The sequence below is a fragment of the Salvia splendens genome, chromosome 8 (assembly GCF_004379255.2).
Source record: "Salvia splendens isolate huo1 chromosome 8, SspV2, whole genome shotgun sequence".
Classification (NCBI taxonomy): domain Eukaryota; kingdom Viridiplantae; phylum Streptophyta; class Magnoliopsida; order Lamiales; family Lamiaceae; genus Salvia; species Salvia splendens.
The window spans coordinates 10,492,447-10,514,045 of NC_056039.1; the positions used below are offsets into that span (position 1 = coordinate 10,492,447).

The 21,599-nt window shown below is 41.2% G+C and overlaps 1 protein-coding gene across 1 annotated transcript; it reads right to left on the reverse strand.

Moving 5' to 3' along the window:
• Window positions 1–19,913: 19,913 nt before the first annotated feature.
• On the reverse strand, window positions 19,914–20,662 carry LOC121743052 (pectinesterase inhibitor 11-like). Its single transcript, XM_042136232.1, has one exon. The coding sequence runs from the start codon at window positions 20,641–20,643 to the stop codon at window positions 20,134–20,136; it is 510 nt and encodes a 169-aa protein (XP_041992166.1). The 5' UTR covers window positions 20,644–20,662; the 3' UTR covers window positions 19,914–20,133.
• Between the last annotated feature and the right edge of the window lie 937 nt (window positions 20,663–21,599).

A 21,599-nucleotide genomic window follows, 5' to 3' on the forward strand; every position in this document is an offset into this window, starting at 1 on the left:
TATGTGTCTGCTTACTGGCTGGTGTGGGAAAATTGGTGAATGAAATATAAATATGTGCATTATTTGACTGATGTTGTGCATTATGTAGCAAGTAGTTGTCATTATTTGCAATGTAGTAGGCATTATGAGAATTATTGTGTATATGGGTGAATTGCTTCTTACCATAACTCAAAAGTTTGCATGTACATTATCTGTTTGAAACTGTACATTATTCATTTGGTACTGTGCATTATTTATTTGGTACATTATATATCAAATATTATGCATTATTATGTTCGTTATAATAATAATGTTCTAATGTTGTATGTTGATGATTCCACAGCAGAGAAGCAGCTGCGACTGGACATAGACGATGTTGTCGATGACATAATACCCGTGGCACTAGCCACGAAATTGAGGGAAAGATTGGCCGAGGCAAGGCCAAGTACAGCGCCCGAAGAGTGGGTCGACCATTATGGGCTGGAGTGAGTGAGCGTGTAGGCTGGGGTAAGTGAGGCTATGGCTGTTGAATGGATAATTATTAGCTGGAGTGGTTCTTTAAACTGTCAGGTTTTTTATAGAACTCGTGTTGGAAAGTGGACACAGTCGAATTGTGGCTTGGTATCTTTTGAACCATTTGTTATGTGCTTTTTGCAAACAGAAACAATTCTTTGGTGATAGTGTTTGATGACATTAACTCGGCACATGTAATTGTTCTACTTTAAAGAATATTGAAACATCGCTCCATAGAAACTTAAATAGGAATAAAGTATATAGATAGAGTTAAATTTATTTTAATAATAATGACCAATAGACTGAAAGTAATGGATATAAATAACCCAATAATGATAGTATTGGCCGTAGCAGTAGTATATTCATAATGTACAATCCATTAAGTGCGTGTGCATAATAATGTAAAACTTAAAGGCCAACAATGTACATTATCGGTTTCGTAATGCAATGTATAATGTACATAATGTGTCTAATAATGAACTGTAATGGAATAACTATATTGGACAATTTCTTGAGTCGTTATGGCCCATCTCATCGCACGCCTTACACCGTCTAAGAGGCCTAGTAGCATCCTTTATAGCCTTCTCTCTCTTGGAAATCAGACGGCTTGCTGAGCTGCTAGCGTGGCCATTGATTTTCACAACATCCGGAGGATGCACCTCAACTACTTCAGGCCTTGCGAAATCTAGGGATTGGAATTTCTGACCCACGACAGGCTTCAACTCGGGAGAACAATCAGGTACAACCACCACTGTACAAAAACAGAGAAAAAACGGCTCAGCAAACATATACATTACACCTCATGTCTCGTCCATTACTGATACTAAAACAACCATTACATTATGTAAATCAGAAACAACTACTCCCTAGCCGAGATGATATCTAAACCCTCGTTGAATGACTGAAACTTGTGGCGTTTGGTAATGATTTTGTTACTTAGTACACACTACACCCTAGCCCCAAGGATTGCTAAACCCTTTGGGAAAATAAGAAACATGCACCGAAAAAGCAAACACGGCCAAAATTAAAGTAAACTGGTAAGAAAAAATGTACATTATAGATCACAAATCGTGCATTACAGACCCTAAAACAACCATTATATAATATAATATGTACATTATGTGTATTAGTTAAAAACTGCTACCTAGCCGATATTATTTCTACCCCCTAGATTAATGACTGAAACTCGTGTACTTTGACGACGGTTTTAAGAATTAGTACATACTACACCCTAGCCCCAATAATTGATAAACCCTTTGGGAAAACAAGAAACGTGCGCTGAACAATCAAACACGGCCAAACTTAAATTAAATTGGTGAGTTAAAAAGTACATTATATATAAAAAAACATGCATTACAAAACCTAAAACAACCATTATATACTATAATATGTACATTATGTAAATCAGTTAAAAACTACTACCTAGCGGATATGATTTCTAAACCTTGGATGAATGACTGAAACTCGTGGACTCAATGCGTACTACACCCTAGCCTCAGGGATTGCTAAACCCTTTGGTAAAACAAGGAACGTGCGACGAACATTCAAACACGGCCATACATTAAATTAAACAGGGGGATTCCCTCGCTATGCTCCCTAAACCCTAGATCATTGACTGAAACTCGTGGACTTGGACGACGTTTTTAATTTGTACATAGTAAACCCTAACTACGATGATTGCTAACCCATTGGCATCAACGAGATCGGTGTGTCGAGCAGTGAAACTAGACGAATAATATATTACTCGTGACTTTGGTAAACAAAATAAAACATAACGTACGATAGACTAATCCACCAAATCTGCATTTCTGTGAAACAGTAGGAGTACAAAACGTTGCAACGGAGAAAATATGTACCTTCTTCCATTGTTCAGCAAAACAAAGGCACCGACGAAGCGCTCCAAGAAATGGCGACGTTAGCCATAAATACACAAACAGTTTTCTTCACTAAACAAAATCAGCGGTGAACTTCAGATGTAATGATATCAATGGAGTATAGATGCATAAATTTTTGTGAGAAAGAGAGATTGAAAATGTGATCTGAATTGATAATAACCACATAGATTTAGGGAGAGGAAATCATGGGAGTTACCATAACAACCAACTTTGCATATACCAGATTTAGCCTTTTTCGATTTTTAATAGCTATAATTTAAATTCAGTTGGCAATAATTGGGGCCGTTAGATCTCCAGATTGAATGGACGAGATTGAAAAGAACAATAGAACAAAATATACAAAAAGGATATGAATACATCCCTGTGAATATATCCCTATATATAGGGGAGCCTTATTCTCCTATTCATCCTTTAGATTCAATATTCTTCTAAATATGGATCGTTAGATCTGATTCATCAAGGGTCCGGATGGACTCTTGTTTTTTAAACCCGTGTTGCATTATAAGGAGGATTATGTGCATTATAAGGGTAATTTAGTAAAGACACGAAAATTGAAACTGCCAGAATATGGAAGGATCGAAATTTAAGCAAGCTATTGATCAACCCTTTCATCGACTAATTCTCTCTCATTCAAGACGCTCTAGCTTCCTCTCCACTCTTCCGCCTTTCCCTCTCCCCATCTTCCAATAACCATCAAATCCTAGCCGCCCCTACCATCAACATTCGCCGTTTTCTCAGTCCGAAGCCGACGCAAAATTTGACATCACTCTTCTAGATCCCGTCACCCACCCTCCACAAAACATCAAACTCTAACCGCCACCACTGGTGCCGTCGTGTTCACCAAGTCGACAAGGTATGTGTGGAAAAGGCCGACTAGAAGTCGATTTCATCAATTTTTAGACACGAAAAGCAATGATTTGAACATCGACTAGGTTGTGACTTTCGAAATCAAAAAATAGGTAGTTGTTTTGGTTAGGGTTTTCTCTGTATCCGAAGCGCAGACATTTTTTGAGTTTAAAATGATGGATTCGGGTATCTTATTTCCTGTTGTTATGACAGATTTACAATGACTAAACGAGGTCGTCCGTCGCGCTCTCAACCTACACAAGCTGCAGGTATTCACACAAGTTGATTGAGTGTATAATTGCGTCAGTAGTTCGACATCAATTAGGCTTGCATTGTGCATTAATCTACATATCTGGTTAATGGCTGGATGGATAATTGCATGACTTGTTTGTGCGCATTAGTTAACCTAAAATTTACATTATTGATGTGTTGAGATGGATTATTTGTCAAGTATTTTGCATTATGTACCTGGTTACTTGCTGGTGTGGGAAAATGGGTGAATGGAAGATACATATGTGCATTATTTGGTTGAGGCTGTGCATTATGTAGCATGTACTTGTCATTATTTACAGCATATTATGCATTATGAGAGGTATTGTGTATATGGGTGAATTAACTCAGTGAAGATTCAAAGTGCGCATTTGTTGATTAACAATTTGCATTATTGAAGTTTTGGGATGCATTATTTGCCAAGTATTTTGCATTATGTGTTTGCTTACTGGGGGTTGTGGGAAAAGTGGTGAATGGAATATACCTATGTGCATTATGTATCAAGAAGTTGTCATTATTTGCAATATATTATGCATTATGAGAATTGTTGTTTATTAGTTTCTCAAAAAATTTACATTTTTTATGTTCTGTGCTGCATTATGTTGCAAGTATTGTGCATTATTTTCCTGCGTTCTGGGTGGTGTGGGAAAATTATTGAATGGAATATAAATATGTGCATTATTTGATTTACCTTGCGCATTATGGGTCAAGTTGTTGTCATTATTTGCAGAATAGTATTCATTATGAAGAGTATTGTGTATATGGGTGAATTAACTCAGTGAACTTCAAAGTGCGCATTATTTGAATGAATAAGTGCATGTTGTCATTAGTATTATGCATTATAAAGCTCATATCATGCTTTATTCTGTTTTTAATGATAAATTTCTGATGTTTTATGTTGGTGGTTCCATATCAGAGAAGCAGCTACGACTCGACATCGATGAAGCAGTCGACGATGTAATTCCAGTAGCACTTGCAAAAAAATTTAGGGAAAGAATGGCCGAGGTAGGCCCAAGTACGGCTCCAGATCAGGGTGAGCCGAGGAATCCTAGAGGAAGAAAGGGCGATCGTCTCTATTGTCGACGAATGGAGACCCCCATCAGAATTCCTCAGCTGCTTGAAACAGTTGACTCCAAGACAAAAGTTAGCCATTTCAGAAATTGGCTTTGGGGCGATCCTTCATTTCGACATAAAGGAGATCCCTGGTTATCTGGCCTACTGGGTGTTGAACGCCCTAAATCTAGCACGATGCCAAATTCAGCTGACGGGGGGGGGGGGGGGGTGAGACCCTGACCCTAGACGAGGAAGACGTCCATTTGACGTTGGGGTTTCCGCGAGGGCCGACACCAATCTCAAGGCCGATCGACAAACAAACCAACTTCGCCTTCAGCGACATGGTTGCCGAAAGGTGTCAGAAAGGTCGTTTTAAGATGACCCCAAAGGACATATCTCAGCTCATGATGGCTGAAGTGGATGGTGGGGAAGAGTTCAAGAAGCTCTTCATGTTCCTCCTAGAGAATGCATTAATTGAGACTCCCAGCGACGGCAACTGCAGGCCAAAGATTCTGCATTTCATCGACGATGTTGATGAGATAAGAAATATGAAGACGTAGTTCGGGGAGAAGGAGAAGGATTGGGATTGCGGGCTGAGCGCAAAATGAACAAAAAGCTTAGAGATGTATAGAATCAAGTTTGCCAAGACGCTCCTTACTTGTGGGCACAATACCAGAGGTGCCACAAACCAGTCTAAAGCCACGAGGTATTGGAAAGAGAGACCGGCCAAGTTCAACTTTGAACAGTGGGTCGAGAATTATGGGCTGGAGTGAGTGAGAGTTTCGGCTTGGGTGATGGAGGTTGATGGGTTAATTGATAGCTTGAGTGATTATTTAAACTGTACGTTTTTTAGTAGACGCATGATGGAAAGTGGACGCAGCCACCTTGTGGCGTGGTATATTTTTAACAACTTGTTATGTGCATTTTGCTATAAGAAACTGATTTTGGGACTATGCATTATGAATCAAGTATTTGCCATTATTCAGCAATATAGTATGTGCATTATTTGTTTGAGGATGTGCATTATGTATAAAACAGTTGTCATTATTTGCAATATAGTATGCATTACGATAATTATTGTGTATATGGGTGAATTGCTGCTTTTGTCATTATCAGGCGTTTGGTTTTACATTTTTAAGTGTTTTTTTACATGGGAGATTAACTCGGTGGAGTATGAATGTGCACGTTAGTTGATTTAGACTGTGTATTATGTATCAAGTAGTTGTCATTATTTGCAATGTATTAGCCATTTTTAGAATTTTTGTGTATATGGGTGAGTTGTTGTTTTTGTCATTATCAGCCGTGTGTTTTTAGTTTTTTAAGTTCTTTTTTACTTTGGAGATTAACTCAGTTAATTATCAATGTGCGCATCAGTCAATTAAAAATTTACATTATTAATGTTCTGGGATGCATTGTTTGTCAAGTATTTTGCATTATGTGTCTGTCTACTGGCTGGTGTGGGAAAAGTGGTGAATGGAATATACATATGTGCATTATTTGGTTGAGACTGTGCATTATGTATCAAGAAGTTGTCATTATTTTGAATGTTGTAGGCATTACGAAGTAGCAATGGGCACATTGGTACTTCAGTGAGTTAATCTCACAGTTATATAGAGTAATTGAAGATATAGAATCCAATAATGAACGAAAACAGTGTACTAATGCAAGAAAAATCATTGGATGAAAACAGGACGACTATGAGCAAAAAAAACAGTGATGTTGTGTTTATCGAAACTGAGTCAAGCTGGTCTCTTGCCCTTCCGCGTCTCTTTCTCCATCGCCATCTCTTTAAGCATTGGACAGTTACTGGAGTCGTGATGACCCATCTCAACATTTAATATGTATTAAATGTTGACAGTGGGAATACTAATAATACTAAGACAACCAAGTGAAGTACAAGACTGGCCTTTTGCTCCTCCGCGTCTCTTTCTCCATCGCCATCTCTTTAAGCATTTCTAGAGTCGTGATGGTCTATCTCATCGCACGCCTTACACCGTCTAAGAGGCCTAGTAGCACGACAAACTTAAATTAAACTGGCCAGTAAACATTTATATTACAGATCACAAATCGTGCATTACATAAGCTAAAATAACCAATATAGAATATTATATGTACATTATGTGTATCAGTTAAAAACTACTACCTAGCCGATATGATTTGTAAACCCTAGATGAATGACTGAAACTCGTGTACTTTGACGACGGTATTAGTACTTACTACATACTAAACCCTAGCCCCCGGATTGTTAAACCCTTGAGGAAAACAAGAAACGTTCGCCGAACAAGCAAACACGGCCGAACTTAAATTAAACTGGTCAGTAAAAATATAGATTACAGATCACAAATCGTGCATTACAGAACCTAAAACAACCATTATATAATATAAATTGTACATTATGTGTATCAGTAAAAAAATACCTACACGCTATGCATGTTCAACCCCAGACGAATTACTGCAGCTCGTGTATTTGGACAACGTTTTTTAGACTTAGAACATACTACACCCTAGCCCCTAGGCTTGTTAAACCCATAGGGAAAACAAGAAACGTTTGCCAAATATCGAAACACGACACAACTTAAATTAAACGGGTCAGGATAAATGTTCATTACATATCACAAATAATACATTACAGAAACTAAACTACGCATTATACTATACAAAATGTACATTATGTGCAACCCTAGACGAATTACTGCAGCTCGTGTATTTGAAAAATGTTTTTTAGACTTAGAACATACTACACCCTAGTTGATAGGTTTGTTAAACCCTTAGGGAAAACAAGAAACGTGCGCCAAACATCGAAACACGGCACAAATACATCACATATTATGCATTACATAACTCTCTACAAACATTACATACTAGAGTGGTATATTTTTTTAACAACTTGTTATGTGCGTTTTGCTATAAGAAACTGATTTTGGTTCTATGCATTATGAATCAAGTATTTGTCATTATTCAACAATATAGTATGTGCATTATTTGTTTGAGGCTGTGCATTATGTATAAAACAGTTGTCATTATTTGCAATATAGTATGCATTACGATAATTATTGTGTATATGGGTGAATTGCTGCTTTTGTCATTATCAGGCGTTTGGTTTTACATTTTTAAGTGTTTTTTTACATGGGAGATTAACTCGGTGGAGTATGAATGTGCACGTTAGTTGATTTAGACTGTGTATTATGTATCAAGTAGTTGTCATTATTTGCAATGTATTAGCCATTTTTAGAATTTTTGTGTATATGGGTGAGTTGTTGTTTTTGTCATTATCAGCCGTGTGTTTTTAGTTTTTTAAGTTCTTTTTTACTTTGGAGATTAACTCAGTTAATTATCAATGTGTGTATCAGTCAATTAAAAATTTACATTATTAATGTTCTGGGATGCATTGTTTGTCAAGTATTTTGCATTATGTGTCTGTCTACTGGCTGGTGTGGGAAAAGTGGTGAATGGAATATACATATGTGCATTATTTGGTTGAGACTGTGCATTATGTATCAAGAAGTTGTCATTATTTTGAATGTTGTAGGCATTACGAAGTAGCAATGGGCACATTGGTACTTCAGTGAGTTAATCTCACAGTTATATAGAGTAATTGAAGATATAGAATCCAATAATGAACGAAAACAGTGTACTAATGCAAGAAAAATCATTGGATGAAAACAGGACGACTATGAGCAAAAAAAACAGTGATGTTGTGTTTATCGAAACTGAGTCAAGCTGGTCTCTTGCCCTTCCGCGTCTCTTTCTCCATCGCCATCTCTTTAAGCATTGGACAGTTACTGGAGTCGTGATGACCCATCTCAACATTTAATATGTATTAAATGTTGACAGTGGGAATACTAATAATACTAAGACAACCAAGTGAAGTACAAGACTGGCCTTTTGCTCCTCCGCGTCTCTTTCTCCATCGCCATCTCTTTAAGCATTTCTAGAGTCGTGATGGTCTATCTCATCGCACGCCTTACACCGTCTAAGAGGCCTAGTAGCACGACAAACTTAAATTAAACTGGCCAGTAAACATTTATATTACAGATCACAAATCGTGCATTACATAAGCTAAAATAACCAATATAGAATATTATATGTACATTATGTGTATCAGTTAAAAACTACTACCTAGCCGATATGATTTGTAAACCCTAGATGAATGACTGAAACTCGTGTACTTTGACGACGGTATTAGTACTTACTACATACTAAACCCTAGCCCCCGGATTGTTAAACCCTTGAGGAAAACAAGAAACGTTCGCCGAACAAGCAAACACGGCCGAACTTAAATTAAACTGGTCAGTAAAAATATAGATTACAGATCACAAATCGTGCATTACAGAACCTAAAACAACCATTATATAATATAAATTGTACATTATGTGTATCAGTAAAAAAATACCTACACGCTATGCATGTTCAACCCCAGACGAATTACTGCAGCTCGTGTATTTGGACAACGTTTTTTAGACTTAGAACATACTACACCCTAGCCCCTAGGCTTGTTAAACCCATAGGGAAAACAAGAAACGTTTGCCAAATATCGAAACACGACACAACTTAAATTAAACGGGTCAGGATAAATGTTCATTACATATCACAAATAATACATTACAGAAACTAAACTACGCATTATACTATACAAAATGTACATTATGTGCAACCCTAGACGAATTACTGCAGCTCGTGTATTTGAAAAATGTTTTTTAGACTTAGAACATACTACACCCTAGCTGATAGGTTTGTTAAACCCTTAGGGAAAACAAGAAACGTGCGCCAAACATCGAAACACGGCACAAATACATCACATATTATGCATTACATAACTCTCTACAAACATTACATACTAGAGTGGTATATTTTTTTAACAACTTGTTATGTGCGTTTTGCTATAAGAAACTGATTTTGGTTCTATGCATTATGAATCAAGTATTTGTCATTATTCAACAATATAGTATGTGCATTATTTGTTTGAGGCTGTGCATTATGTATAAAACAGTTGTCATTATTTGCAATATAGTATGCATTACGATAATTATTGTGTATATGGGTGAATTGCTGCTTTTGTCATTATCAGGCATTTGGTTTTACATTTTTAAGTGTTTTTTACATGGGAGATTAACTCGGTGGAGTATGAATGTGCGCATTAGTTGATTGAGGCTGTGTATTATGTATCAAGTAGTTGTCATTATTTGCAATGTATTAGGCATTATTAGAATTTTTGTGTATATGGGTGAGTTGTTGTTTTTATCTTTATCAGTCGTGTGTTTTTAGTTTTTTAAGTTCTTTTTTACTTTGGAGATTAACTCAGTTAATTATCAATGTGCGCATCAGTCAATTAAAAATTTACATTATTAATGTTCTGGGATGCATTGTTTGTCAAATATTTTGCATTATGTGTCTGTCTACTGGCTGGTGTGGGAAAAGTGGTGTATGGAATATACATATGTGCATTATTTGGTTGAGACTGTGCATTATGTATCAAGAAGTTGTCATTATTTTGAATGTTGTAGGCATTACGAAGTAGCAATGGACACATTGGTACTTCAGTGAGTTAATCTCACAGTTATATAGAGTAATTGAAGATATAGAATCCAATAATGAACGAAAACAGTGTACAAAAGCAAGAAAAATCATTGGATGAAAACAGGAGACTATGAGCAAAAAACAAAACAGTGATGTTGTGTTTATCGAAACTGAGTCAAGCTGGTCTCTTGCCCTTCCGTGTCTCTTTCTCCATCGCCATCTCTTTAAGCATTAGACAGTTCCTGGAGTCGTGATGACCCATCTCAACATTTAATATGTATTAAATGTTGACAGTGGGAATACTAATAATACTAAGAAAACCAAGTGAAGCACAAGACTAATCCAAAAAAACCCCAATAATGATGTGTGGAACAAAATACATCAAGCTGGCCTTTTGCCCATCCGCGTCTCTTTTTCCATCGCCATCTCTTTAAGCATTTCTAGAGTCGTGATGGCCCATCTCATCGCACGCCTTACACCGTCTAAGAGGCCTAGTAGCACGACAAACTTAAATTAAACTGGTCAGTAAACATTTACATTACAGATCACAAATCGTGCATTACAGAAGCTAAAATAACCATTACAGAATATTATATGTGCATTATGTGTATCAGTTAAAAACTACTACCTAGCCGATATGATTTGTAAACCCTAGATGAATGACTGAAACTCGTGTACTTTAACGACGGTATTAGTACTTACTACATACTAAACCCTAGCCCCCAGATTGTTAAACCCTTGGGGAAAACAAGAAACGTGCGCCGAACAAGCAAACACGGCCGAACTTAAATTAAACTGGTCAGTAAAAATATAGATTACAGATCACAAATCGTGCATTACAGAACCTAATACAACCATTATATAATATAAAATGTACATTATGCGTATCAGTAAAAAAAAATACCTACACGCTATGTATGTGCAACCCCAGACGAATTACTGCACCTCGTGTATTTGGACAACGTTTTTTAGACTTAGAACATACTACACCCTAGCCTCTAGGCTTGTTAAACCCATAGGGAAAACAAGAAACGTTCGCCAAACATCAAAACACGGCACAACTTAAATTAAACGGGTCAGGATAAATGTTCATTACATATCACAAATAATGCATTACAGAAACTAAACTACGCATTATACTATACAAAATGTACATTATGTGCAACCCCAGACGAAATACTGCAGCTCGTGTATTTGGACAACATTTTTTAGACTTAGAACATACTACACCCTAGCCGATCCCTTAGGAAAAATACAAAATGTGCACCAAACATCGAAACAAGACACAAATACATAACATATTATGCATTACATAACTCTCTACAAACATTACATACTAGACTATGTACATTACGTTTATCAATTAAACCAAAGTAACTAGGGTTTAGGCTCCCTAAACCTTCGACCAAGGAATGAAACTCGTGAACTTTTGTTAACAACACCAAAAAAATAAATACGATTGAGCAGTGAACCTACATAATTACTATAGTATGCGTGTCTTTTGTTAACAAAACCAGAGATCACATACGATTGACTAATCCAGCAAATCTGCAATCTGCGAAGAAGTAGCAGTACACAGTGTTGGAATAGAAACAATATGTACCTTCTTCCATTGTTCAATTAATAACAAACACCAACGAGGCACACCCAGAAATCGGCGACGAACGGTTGCAATAGACTGCACAACTACTGTTGAAATATATAAACGAACGGTTTTCTTCAATAACCAAAACCAGCGACGAACTTCAGCCTTAATGATATTTGTGGAGTGCAGACGCATAAATTTTTGGAAGATACCACAGAATGAACGTGATCTCAATAGAGAATAACCGTGATTTTGGCAGAGAAAATCATGGGATTTTCCATAACAACCACCAACGCATGTACCTAAAATAGCCTTCTTGCTTTTTTAAATAATTTAATTTAACATTAGTTGGCATTATTTGGGACCGTTAGATCTTCAGAATGAATGGCCGAGATTGAAAAGAACAATAGAACAAAATATGGAAAAGAAAATGAATACATCCCTATATATATAAGGAAAATGATCAATACAAAAATTGATTTCAATACAAAATCCAGACCAAATCCTGACCATGGGATTTGGCAATCTAATAGTCAATAATTAAATAAAAACACGGAGGGTCATTATAAAATAGTTTTAGGTCATATTATAAAATTCGGGTTTAAGGTCATGTTAAGATCATTTTATGTCATCATTACTATAATGACGTAAAAACAAGCTTATGATGACTTAAAAATGACCTTTGTGTGCTTGGTTCTGCATTTTTGTATTAAGAATGAGCTTTGCTTAGATCAAAACCCCTTCAATTAGTCATTTATCTCTTTAACTTTTTACACATTATGTTGATAAATTCAAAAACGTTCATAGAGTTTTTTACTATGAGACAATTGAGAAAAAATATTAAAGTTATATTAATATAATTGGCCATTTTTTCAAAATTGTGATCACGGGTCTATCTCTTATCCTCAACACTTGAGTCGGTCAAATAGTGACACTTTAGCATGTGCATCAATGTCGGTCAAATAGTGACACTTTAGCATGTGCATCAATAGTATATACACTTCAATTATACAGTAGTACCAAACTCTCAACTTTAAATTTCTTCATAGAATCCATTAACTAAGCATTCAAATCGTACACACATGACCAACTTATACACTTGCAAATTGCAATTGTACTATACTAAAAAAAGGCACATGCATAGACAACAATTAAACTCAATATCTAGCAATATTTATGAATGGTAGTATAATCTAAAACACATGAATCAATGATGAAGAGTAGTAGCATAGGTATTGAGAAGAGACAAGGCGTTGCTAGTCATATGCGCCACATTCACAATCTTCCCTCTCACCGCCGTCTTCACGACGCCGGCCATAATCTTCCCGGCGAACCCTTCCATGCAGGTCTCCTCTTCCGTCAAGGCGGCGCTGAGCCACGTCTGAGCGTCGCCGGCCACGGCCTCGAAATCGGAGGCCTCGAAATGGGAGAGCTAACTCCGCCCATGGTAGAAAGTTCGCTCATTTAGAAGGGCGGTCCCCGGCAAAAGTCCGCAAATATTGTTCCAATCCTCTAGTGTGAACCTCGGTCTGGCCATCCGACTGCGGGTGGAAGGCGATGGAATAGTGATGTTTCGTCCCACTTAATTCTAGCATATTCTTCCAAGCGTCACTAAGGAAAACAAGGTCTCTATCCGAAACCAACGTCAACGGAAACCCATGATGCTTAACCACCGTCTCAATAAATAGACGGCATGCCAATATAGCGTCGAACCGAGTAGGTAGCGGGGCGAAGTGGGCGTATTTAGATAGGCGGTCCACGGTGACCATGATAGTAGTATACCCCCGGGAAGGCGGCAAACCCACAATAAAATCCATAGAGACATCCCCACATACCTGCGATGGGATAGGGAGTGGCTGCAGTAACCCTGCAGGCTTCTGCGTCGAGTATTTAGTCGTTTGGCACTCTACACATGACGCTACAAACTGTTTAACATCGCGGCACATTCAAAACCAACAAAAAAGAGCCGACAACCGCTTTAAAGTCCTCTCAAAACCTAGGTGACCAGCCTGCAGGGTACTGAAGTGGTCATACACTAAAGCCTCGCGTAGGGGCGAATTCTTACTCACCAATACTCGGCGCTCGCAATATATCAATCCATCCAACAGTGAGAACTTAGGTGCCGCGCTGCCCTCCTCAATCGCCCGCTGCAGTTCACACAAGTCCGTGGCAGCCGCAGTTTCCTCACGCAACAGGTTCAAAATTTTCGGCATCGGGTGGGCGACACTTATGAACAGCTCACCATCAGCCACCGCGTCCTCATCACGACATGAAAGGGCGTCTGACACCTTATTTGCCGCCCCACGCTTGTACTCAATAGTGAATTTGAAGCCCATTAACTTTCTGACATACAATTGCTGCTCCGGGGTCTGCCTGCTGCACAAGTTCCTTCAAACTCTTTTGATTACTGCGGATGATAAACTCGCGACCAAGTAAATATTGACGCTATTTTTGCACCGCTTCGACAATAGTGTAAAGCTCCTTATGATAAGTAGACGCGCTTCGTCACCTGGGGCCCAATTTCTTGCTAAAGAATGCGATCGGGTCGCCTTCCTGTATAAGTACTGCTCCAATACCAAAATCATAGGTATCCGTATCCAAGTAAAAACTCTTTGATAAATCTGGCAGTCGTAACACGGGGGCTGCTGTCATAGCGCTTTTTAGCGCTTCAAAACTGGACGTTGCGGCCTCCGTCCAACAAAAAAATCCTTTTTCAACAAATCAGTCAACGGGGCTGCAATGATGGTGTACTGCGCTATAAATCGAGGGTAATAACCCGTCAGACCCAAAATACCCTGAAGTTGCTTGATGAAAGTGGGTACCAGCCAAGCGACCATCGCCTCAAGTTTTGTTGGGTCAACCATGAGTTGCTCCTCCGTGATCAGATGCCCAAATAATCCACCGTAGTGCGACAAAACAAGCACTTAGACAACTTAACAAAAAAATGGATGCTCCTCCAAAATTGCTAACATCTGACCTAGGTGAGAGCCGTGACATCCAAGGTGGGGCTATAGACAAAAATGTCGTCAAAGAACATAATCACAAACTTCCGCAGCCACTGCTGGAAGATACAATTTATCGCCGACTGAAAGGTGGAGGGAGCGTTCGTCAGGCCAAAAGGCATAACTAAAAACTCGAAATGGCCATCGTGGGTGCCTAATGCGGTCTTATAAGTGTCCGCCGCATGCATCCTGATCTGATGGTAGCCCGAACGCAGATCCAATTTCGTGAAATACCGTGCTACACCCAATTCATCAAATAATTCATCCACTGTCGGTATTGGGAAGTGATTTGGTACGGTGGCCTTGTTTAGAGCTCGATACAGAAATGGAAGGTACCATCCTTCTTCCGCACTAGGAGAACTGGAGAGGAGAACGGGCTGTGGTTGCGCTGAATCACGCCCTACACCAACATTTCCTTAGCCTGCTTCTCGATCTCATTCTTCTGGAAGTACGGATAGCGATAAGGTCTGACATTCACCGTCTTGGCATTCAGGAGCAGGTGAATGCGATGGTCAAACTGGTGAGCCGGGGGAGCCCAACCGGAGCCTGGAAAACTAAGACATGCGCTTGCAGCACATCACTGATTCGCGGGTGTAAGTCTTGCGGAAACTCCACGTCTGCCGCGGCCGCATCAAGTAGTGAGGGCACCTGAACCACCTCATACATCTCAAATAGTGATGCCCGGGACATAAAGGCGGCCAGGGAGTGGAGAGAAATCTGCCTCGGCTTTTGGGACGCCCCAGTGAGAATTACCAACTTGTTTCCCCAAACAAATTCCATCGATTTCGTCACAAAGTCAGTAGTTACGCGCCCCAACGATTCGAGCCACTCCATACCCAAAACCACATCCGGGCCATGGAGCGGAAGTATATGGAGGTCAATGAAGAATGACGTCCCCTGCATAACTCGGTGGCCTTGGAAATGTGGGAGCACAACAAGGACTCTCCGTTCCCGACATAAACCCGAAATGGCCTCACCGCTGTGAGCGGAAGGTGAAGCTTCTCCGCGATCCGCGGATGGAGGAAATCATGGGAGCTACCGGTGTCCACCAAAACATGGACCGCCTCAGCCCCAATCGTACCAGTCAAGGTGATGGACTTCGACCTCCTCGTGTCGTCCATCGTATGAAGGTGCGAAAGGTCCGCTGTAATAACCTCGTCGAGAGGTTTGGTGTCGGCTTCCTCAACCGGGTCATCTTCATCAGTTTTGACCCCCATGTAGGCTAGGAATCGATGCTTACACACATGGCCGGCAACCCATTTTTCCGGGCAGTAGTAACAAAGTCCCTGTCTCGACCGCTCCGCCTTTGGACCCTCCGACCGGGGCGCCCCCTGTCCCGGGCGACCTGTGGCAGCCGGCGATACCTGGCTTAGGGTCGAAGCTGGTGGGGCAGCCCCAAGTGGGCATGAGTCGCGGTGCTGCCATGGACGGTGTTGTGTGACAGGCGGAGTTGGGTTCAATTCCGGGCGGCAAGCTGCAAGCTGGACTGCCAAGGCAAATGCCGACACTAGTGTCGCCGATTGGTGTAATAGGACTTCGTCCTGCAAGGGTTGTTTAAGACCCGCAACATACAAATCCAAAAGCACATGATCAGGTACCCCAACAACATTATTTTGCAATTTCTCAAAAGCCAATTGATAGTTCGAAACCGTACCTGTTTGGTAGAGCTTTTTGAAGAGGCCAACATGGTTGGTATAGCATTTAGGGTCGAAGCAACGACGAACGTCGTCCAAGAATTCGAACCATGTAATGTACTCGTGGCAGGCACAATAATTCCAAATCCAGTCAGTTACCACCGGCTCGAAGAGCATAATCACATAGTGGAGACGTTGCGCCTCAGGGGTTCCAACATGATCGAAGTAGAACTGAACACCCCGGATCCAATTGTTCACCTCCGTGCCATCGAAACGTGGAGGTTCCATCTTGACCCTCATGTGAGAGTGTGGGTCGTGGTGTGCCTGAGCAAACTGAGGGCGTGCATTGGGCGGACCCCAGCAGGAAAGGGGGTTCACCATCTGTGGGCGGCGCAGTGGTTTGCGATCTGGAGCACGATAGAAACTTGTATTAGGCAGAAGGCGGAACCCCGAAGTGGCCACACCTGTGGAGTCTGAGAATCCCGACATCGGTAGGGAATAGGGTCCTGCGGAAGATATGAAGGGGCCCAGGGATTGTGGCAACGTCGCATGAGTCGCCAAGGAAAACGGCGCCGACAGCGGTGGGCATGAAGATGGCGATATAAACGGTCCCACCGAAGGGGTTGGCATATAGGTGAAGATCTGATAATGGGTCGAAACTGGTTATGATTGCCGATCGGGGAAGGGAGGCGCTGGCTGTGGCCGGGGCGCTACAATCTGATCGTTCACATCCATCAGGGATCTCATCTCATCCACCGCGGAGGTAAGGTGTTCCAACTGCAACATAATCTCCGACAACGGCGGTTGGCTGACTACTGGCGGCGTCGGTTGTGGAAGAGAAACCACGAAGGGATCCTGGCGACCGACCGTCAAGCTGTTCGTAGACATCAGGAATGGGAAGAGAGTGTGAGAACCGGTGAAAGCACCAAATGATATTGTTAAGGATAGCCTTCCTTAACGTTCGAATTCCATGCACAATCAAGAAACAAGACCGTAGTCGTCGAGCGCCCAAGAGGTTTGGTTCGGCGAAGACTTCCGGCGAAGGAGATGGCTGGGCGTGAGTCGTGACTCGTCGGCAGCCTTAGGGAAGGTTTCTTGATGCACAATCAATTGAGCCAAAATATTAATTTCATATATTCATTGACTGAATATTATGGAAGACTCCACACATATTTATAATACGTGTGGATATAAAAAGATATGCTAAATCCCTATAATATCTAAACAAAGAAGATATGCTAAATCCCTATAATATCTAAACAAATTAAGAATAATAGAAATACTCGTATCAACTCCCCACAGTTAAAATCCACCTTGTCCTCAAGGTGGGAAACCACGAACCAACGACAAGAGTTGAAAGCAACAACTTTGGCGAGGCTTCTCCTCCTGGATCAAACGCAAACCAAATAGGCGAACGTCTCCCATCATATTCTTGCACGAAATGATTGCTTACCAAGCAGATGTCCCACTCGTCGTGTGTATGTCCCTGTAGCAAACACATGAAATCCCCGTCGACATCCGACAATAATGCAGCAGCAGGCAGAGGCGCTGTTGAGAGGATGTTGTTCACATCGGAGCTGCACGACCAATATATTTCTTTAGAAGCTGAAACTTGGTGGTCTGCAGGACTTACAGCTCTATCCTCCTCAACTTCATGCTTCTCACCAAGCAAGGCAATAGACGAAATCAATACACCAGTAGCATCCGAATTAGAAGCATCATCGCCACATACATCTTCCACTTCTGTCTCGGATTTAGAGTCCATAAAAAGCATACTGCCCAAATTTTCACAACGCTCCTCTTTATCTTCTAGCAATGTCTCATCCTCTTCACCAATCTTCTCATCATATACCCCGACAAGCCCTTGCAGCGTCATATTGTAGTCTTGACGATCTCTTCCATGGCCTCGTCGTTTGGAAAATCAAGATTAGCGCCCTCATTGTTAGCGGCATTGTTGGGAACATCCTCAACTAGATTTTCGTCATCAATATTCTCCTCAAATACCCAATTCAACCGGGCGAGGAGGACAGCTTGCTCCAATCTATAAATACGCAATTTCTCGTTGAAATCACTTACGACATCTAGTTGGGCCGGGCAAGGCGAACGAACCTTGAGACTGGGAGCAACAACAGGCAACGTCGTTGTGCGGTGACCCAACGATCGGTCGCACTGCGGTGGCTGGTACATAGGCTGCGCGTGCAGCACTTCCGGTGAATCCCAACAGGTAGGCGAGCATGGAGGCTGGTTCGGAGTTTGACTGGTCACACGCGCGGGCTGACTATACAGGTCCCGCGGTGGCTGTTCGGTGGAGTAGCGGGGCTGGACTCGCAGCGCTCTCGCCTCCTCCCGAAGGTGAGGTCCGTCCCAGCACGTCTCCGAGCGTCGAGGCCGGTCAAAGGTCAGGTAGCCGCGGTCCTGCTGTTGCGCCGGTGGGTCCCAGCACGTCGGACGGTGCCACAGCGTTGCGGGTGTCCAGTGGCGATCAAACCCTAATTGGGTCTAATGATCTCCGCGATCAGATAGGTGGCCACCCCTCTTGACGTAGCCATCGCGGTGTCGGGGCCAAGCGTCTTGCGCGCGATCGCGGTACCCGATGGGTTGGTATCTCGGCCGTCGGCGACGATCAGGTGGATCCAAGTGGTGTGAGACGTAGGGTGATTCTGGATCAGGCCACGACAGCGAACGGAGTACTTCCACCCGGGTGCTCGGAGGGTCCTAACAGGTTACACGGCGAGGTTGGACCGGCTGATAGGGACGGAATGGCTGTGTGGCCTGAGGAAAGTCGTATTGACGACGGCGATAGCCGGCGTAGTCGTATGACATGTCGACGGACTGAAGCGTTGTTGTGGTAGAAATGGTAGTTATGCAGTTGAATTTTTGGTGATTTGTTTTGGGGATATGGATGAACGCAAACAAAGGATGAGCACTGGATGAATCCGTCGGGCAACGGCGTGGCTAGTTGCTGTGTGCGGGTGGATTCCCGTCGGGCAGCGGCGTAGATGTGGCTCGATCGATGTGGCTAGTTGTTGTGCGCGGTGGTTTCCCGTCGGGCAGTGATGTAGCTATGGTTCGATCGGTGTTGTGGAGGGTAAGCTCTCAATGAAAGCACCAGTTGTTAAGGATAGCCTTCCTTAACGTTCGAATTCCACATACAATCAAGAAACAAGACCGTAGTCGTCGAGCGCCCAAGAGGTTTGGGTCGGCGAAGACTTCCGGCGAAGGAGACAGCTAGGCGCGAGTCGTGACTCGTCGGCAGCCTTAGGGAAGGTTTCTTGATGCACAATCAATTGAGCCAAAATATTAATTTCATATATTCATTGACTGAATATTATGGAAGACTCCACACATATTTATAATACGTGTGGATATAAAAAGATATGCTAAATCCCTATAATATCTAAACAAAGAAGATATGCTAAATCCCTATAATATCTAAACAAATTAAGAATAATAGAAATACTCGTATCAGATATGGAGAGGTTCCGTATCTGACGCCGTCGACGGGAAATACCGAGGGGGAGGTTCGTTCGCGGAGTCTTCCTCCGTCGAGTAGCCGCCGTCTGCTAGGTTTTCTCGTGAAGATTTTGTAACTTGTAAGGAAAGAAAGGAGCAATAAAAATAAGGGAAGATTTATGATATATTGATAATGATTTTCAATGTACAGAATCCCTTTATATACAGCTAAGGACCCTAGGCTTGGTTCGACTCGATCAATTCCGGAAAAGAACTAACAAGAAAATCCGAAACGGAGCTTATAGTTACGCTCGACTCTAGAATAATAAATAATTAAAAAGTCTTGACAATAGAAACAAAAATAGCTTAAACAATTAAAATAAATCTCAAACATAATCTGCGAACTTCGCAGGCCGTCGGGATTGGCTTTTTGGAAGCTCTAGCCAAGGTTCGCTCGGTCTGGTTTCCTCCGTTTCATCGGAGTCTGCCTCTGTTTCACTCTCTCCCGTCTCTTGGTGATCTTCTTCCTGCACTCTCACCATCTCCTCCGGTGTTGTACTCACTATGCCCGTATCATCGACCGAGTCGGCCAGCTCCTCCACGCAGTCCTGCATGGCGCCGGCCTCGCGGGGCGTCATGCCGGCGGCGCGGGAGAGCCTGGCCATGTCGGCGGAGGTGGATACGGCTGTGGAGAGGAGCTTGGGGTTTTGCTGGATGGCGGCGGCGTGGGTGGAAAGGGAGGAGTAGCAGAGTGTGGGGTAGGCCGTGGCGGAGCAGGATGTACGGATGAACTCCGTGCTCCTCTTCGACCTGCCCACGCCTCTGCTTTCGCTGCCGGAAGCCATGACTGCCGCCGCTACTATTACAACGGTTGATATGGCTCTCCATTTCATCATTTTTGCGCTAGTTTTTGGTTGTGGGAATATTAGGAGAGAGAGTCTATATATAGAGAAACTTTGAAATCTCATTAATTAGTTAGGAATAATGTGACATGTCAATTAATTTAAAATAAATAAAAATTAGTACATCTTTTTATAATTGGGCAATAATGTGACGAGGTGGGGCTCTCGATCACGGGCTATATTGTTAAAAAGGTTTTAGATTTTTAAATTATAAAAGTGAGTTGATTGACAATTTTCAAAAAATGCAAAACCAAAGTTCAAAAAAAATCTATTTAAAGTTCATGTGGGCGTTCTATAAAGTGATTTATCATTCTATCCTGGATTCTGAAATTTTCAGGCCATAAGTTATTTTAAGTTGAGGAGTTTTGAAAAATGAACATAAAATTGGTATTTTTAAGAAAAAAAAAAATAGAAACACACTATAGTGATCTCTTAAATAAATATCAATATAACCCACGTAATGTGGAAAGTTACCATTTACATTGCATTCCTCTATTGACAGGAGTCAGGACTATTGCCATTGTGCCATACCATTCATACACATTTAATATGCTTGTTCTTATTGTTATTTACAATCTTTTGGACCTTGTTGTAAATAAATCGTACTCAACTTTTAGAACAATTTATAGTAAATTCAGTCCTTCTAATCTTTTTGCATGAGATTCAATATAAGTTTCACATATTCATCACATCTCATATTTATTAGGGATTTCGTAACTCATTATCTTGATTGTCCTCATTTTTGTTAAATTTATGGCACCATGTCCGGAATTTCAAATCGAGCTCTAATTCCATCGCACCAACTTCCAATTCACTGTTTCAATTGCTAGAAATAAGTCAATTTTAGGAGCATTTTCGTCATCTGATGAATATAAATTACCAGATATTTTTATGAAAAATAAATATAATAAAATAAAAATACCTGCATTGAAGCAAGTGGCTGTATGATA

What these genes read in the sequence shown, in the direction of transcription:
- LOC121743052 (XM_042136232.1), bottom strand. Translation starts at nt 20,643, where the DNA reads ATGATGAAATGGAGAGCCATATCAACCGTTGTAATAGTAGCGGCGGCA.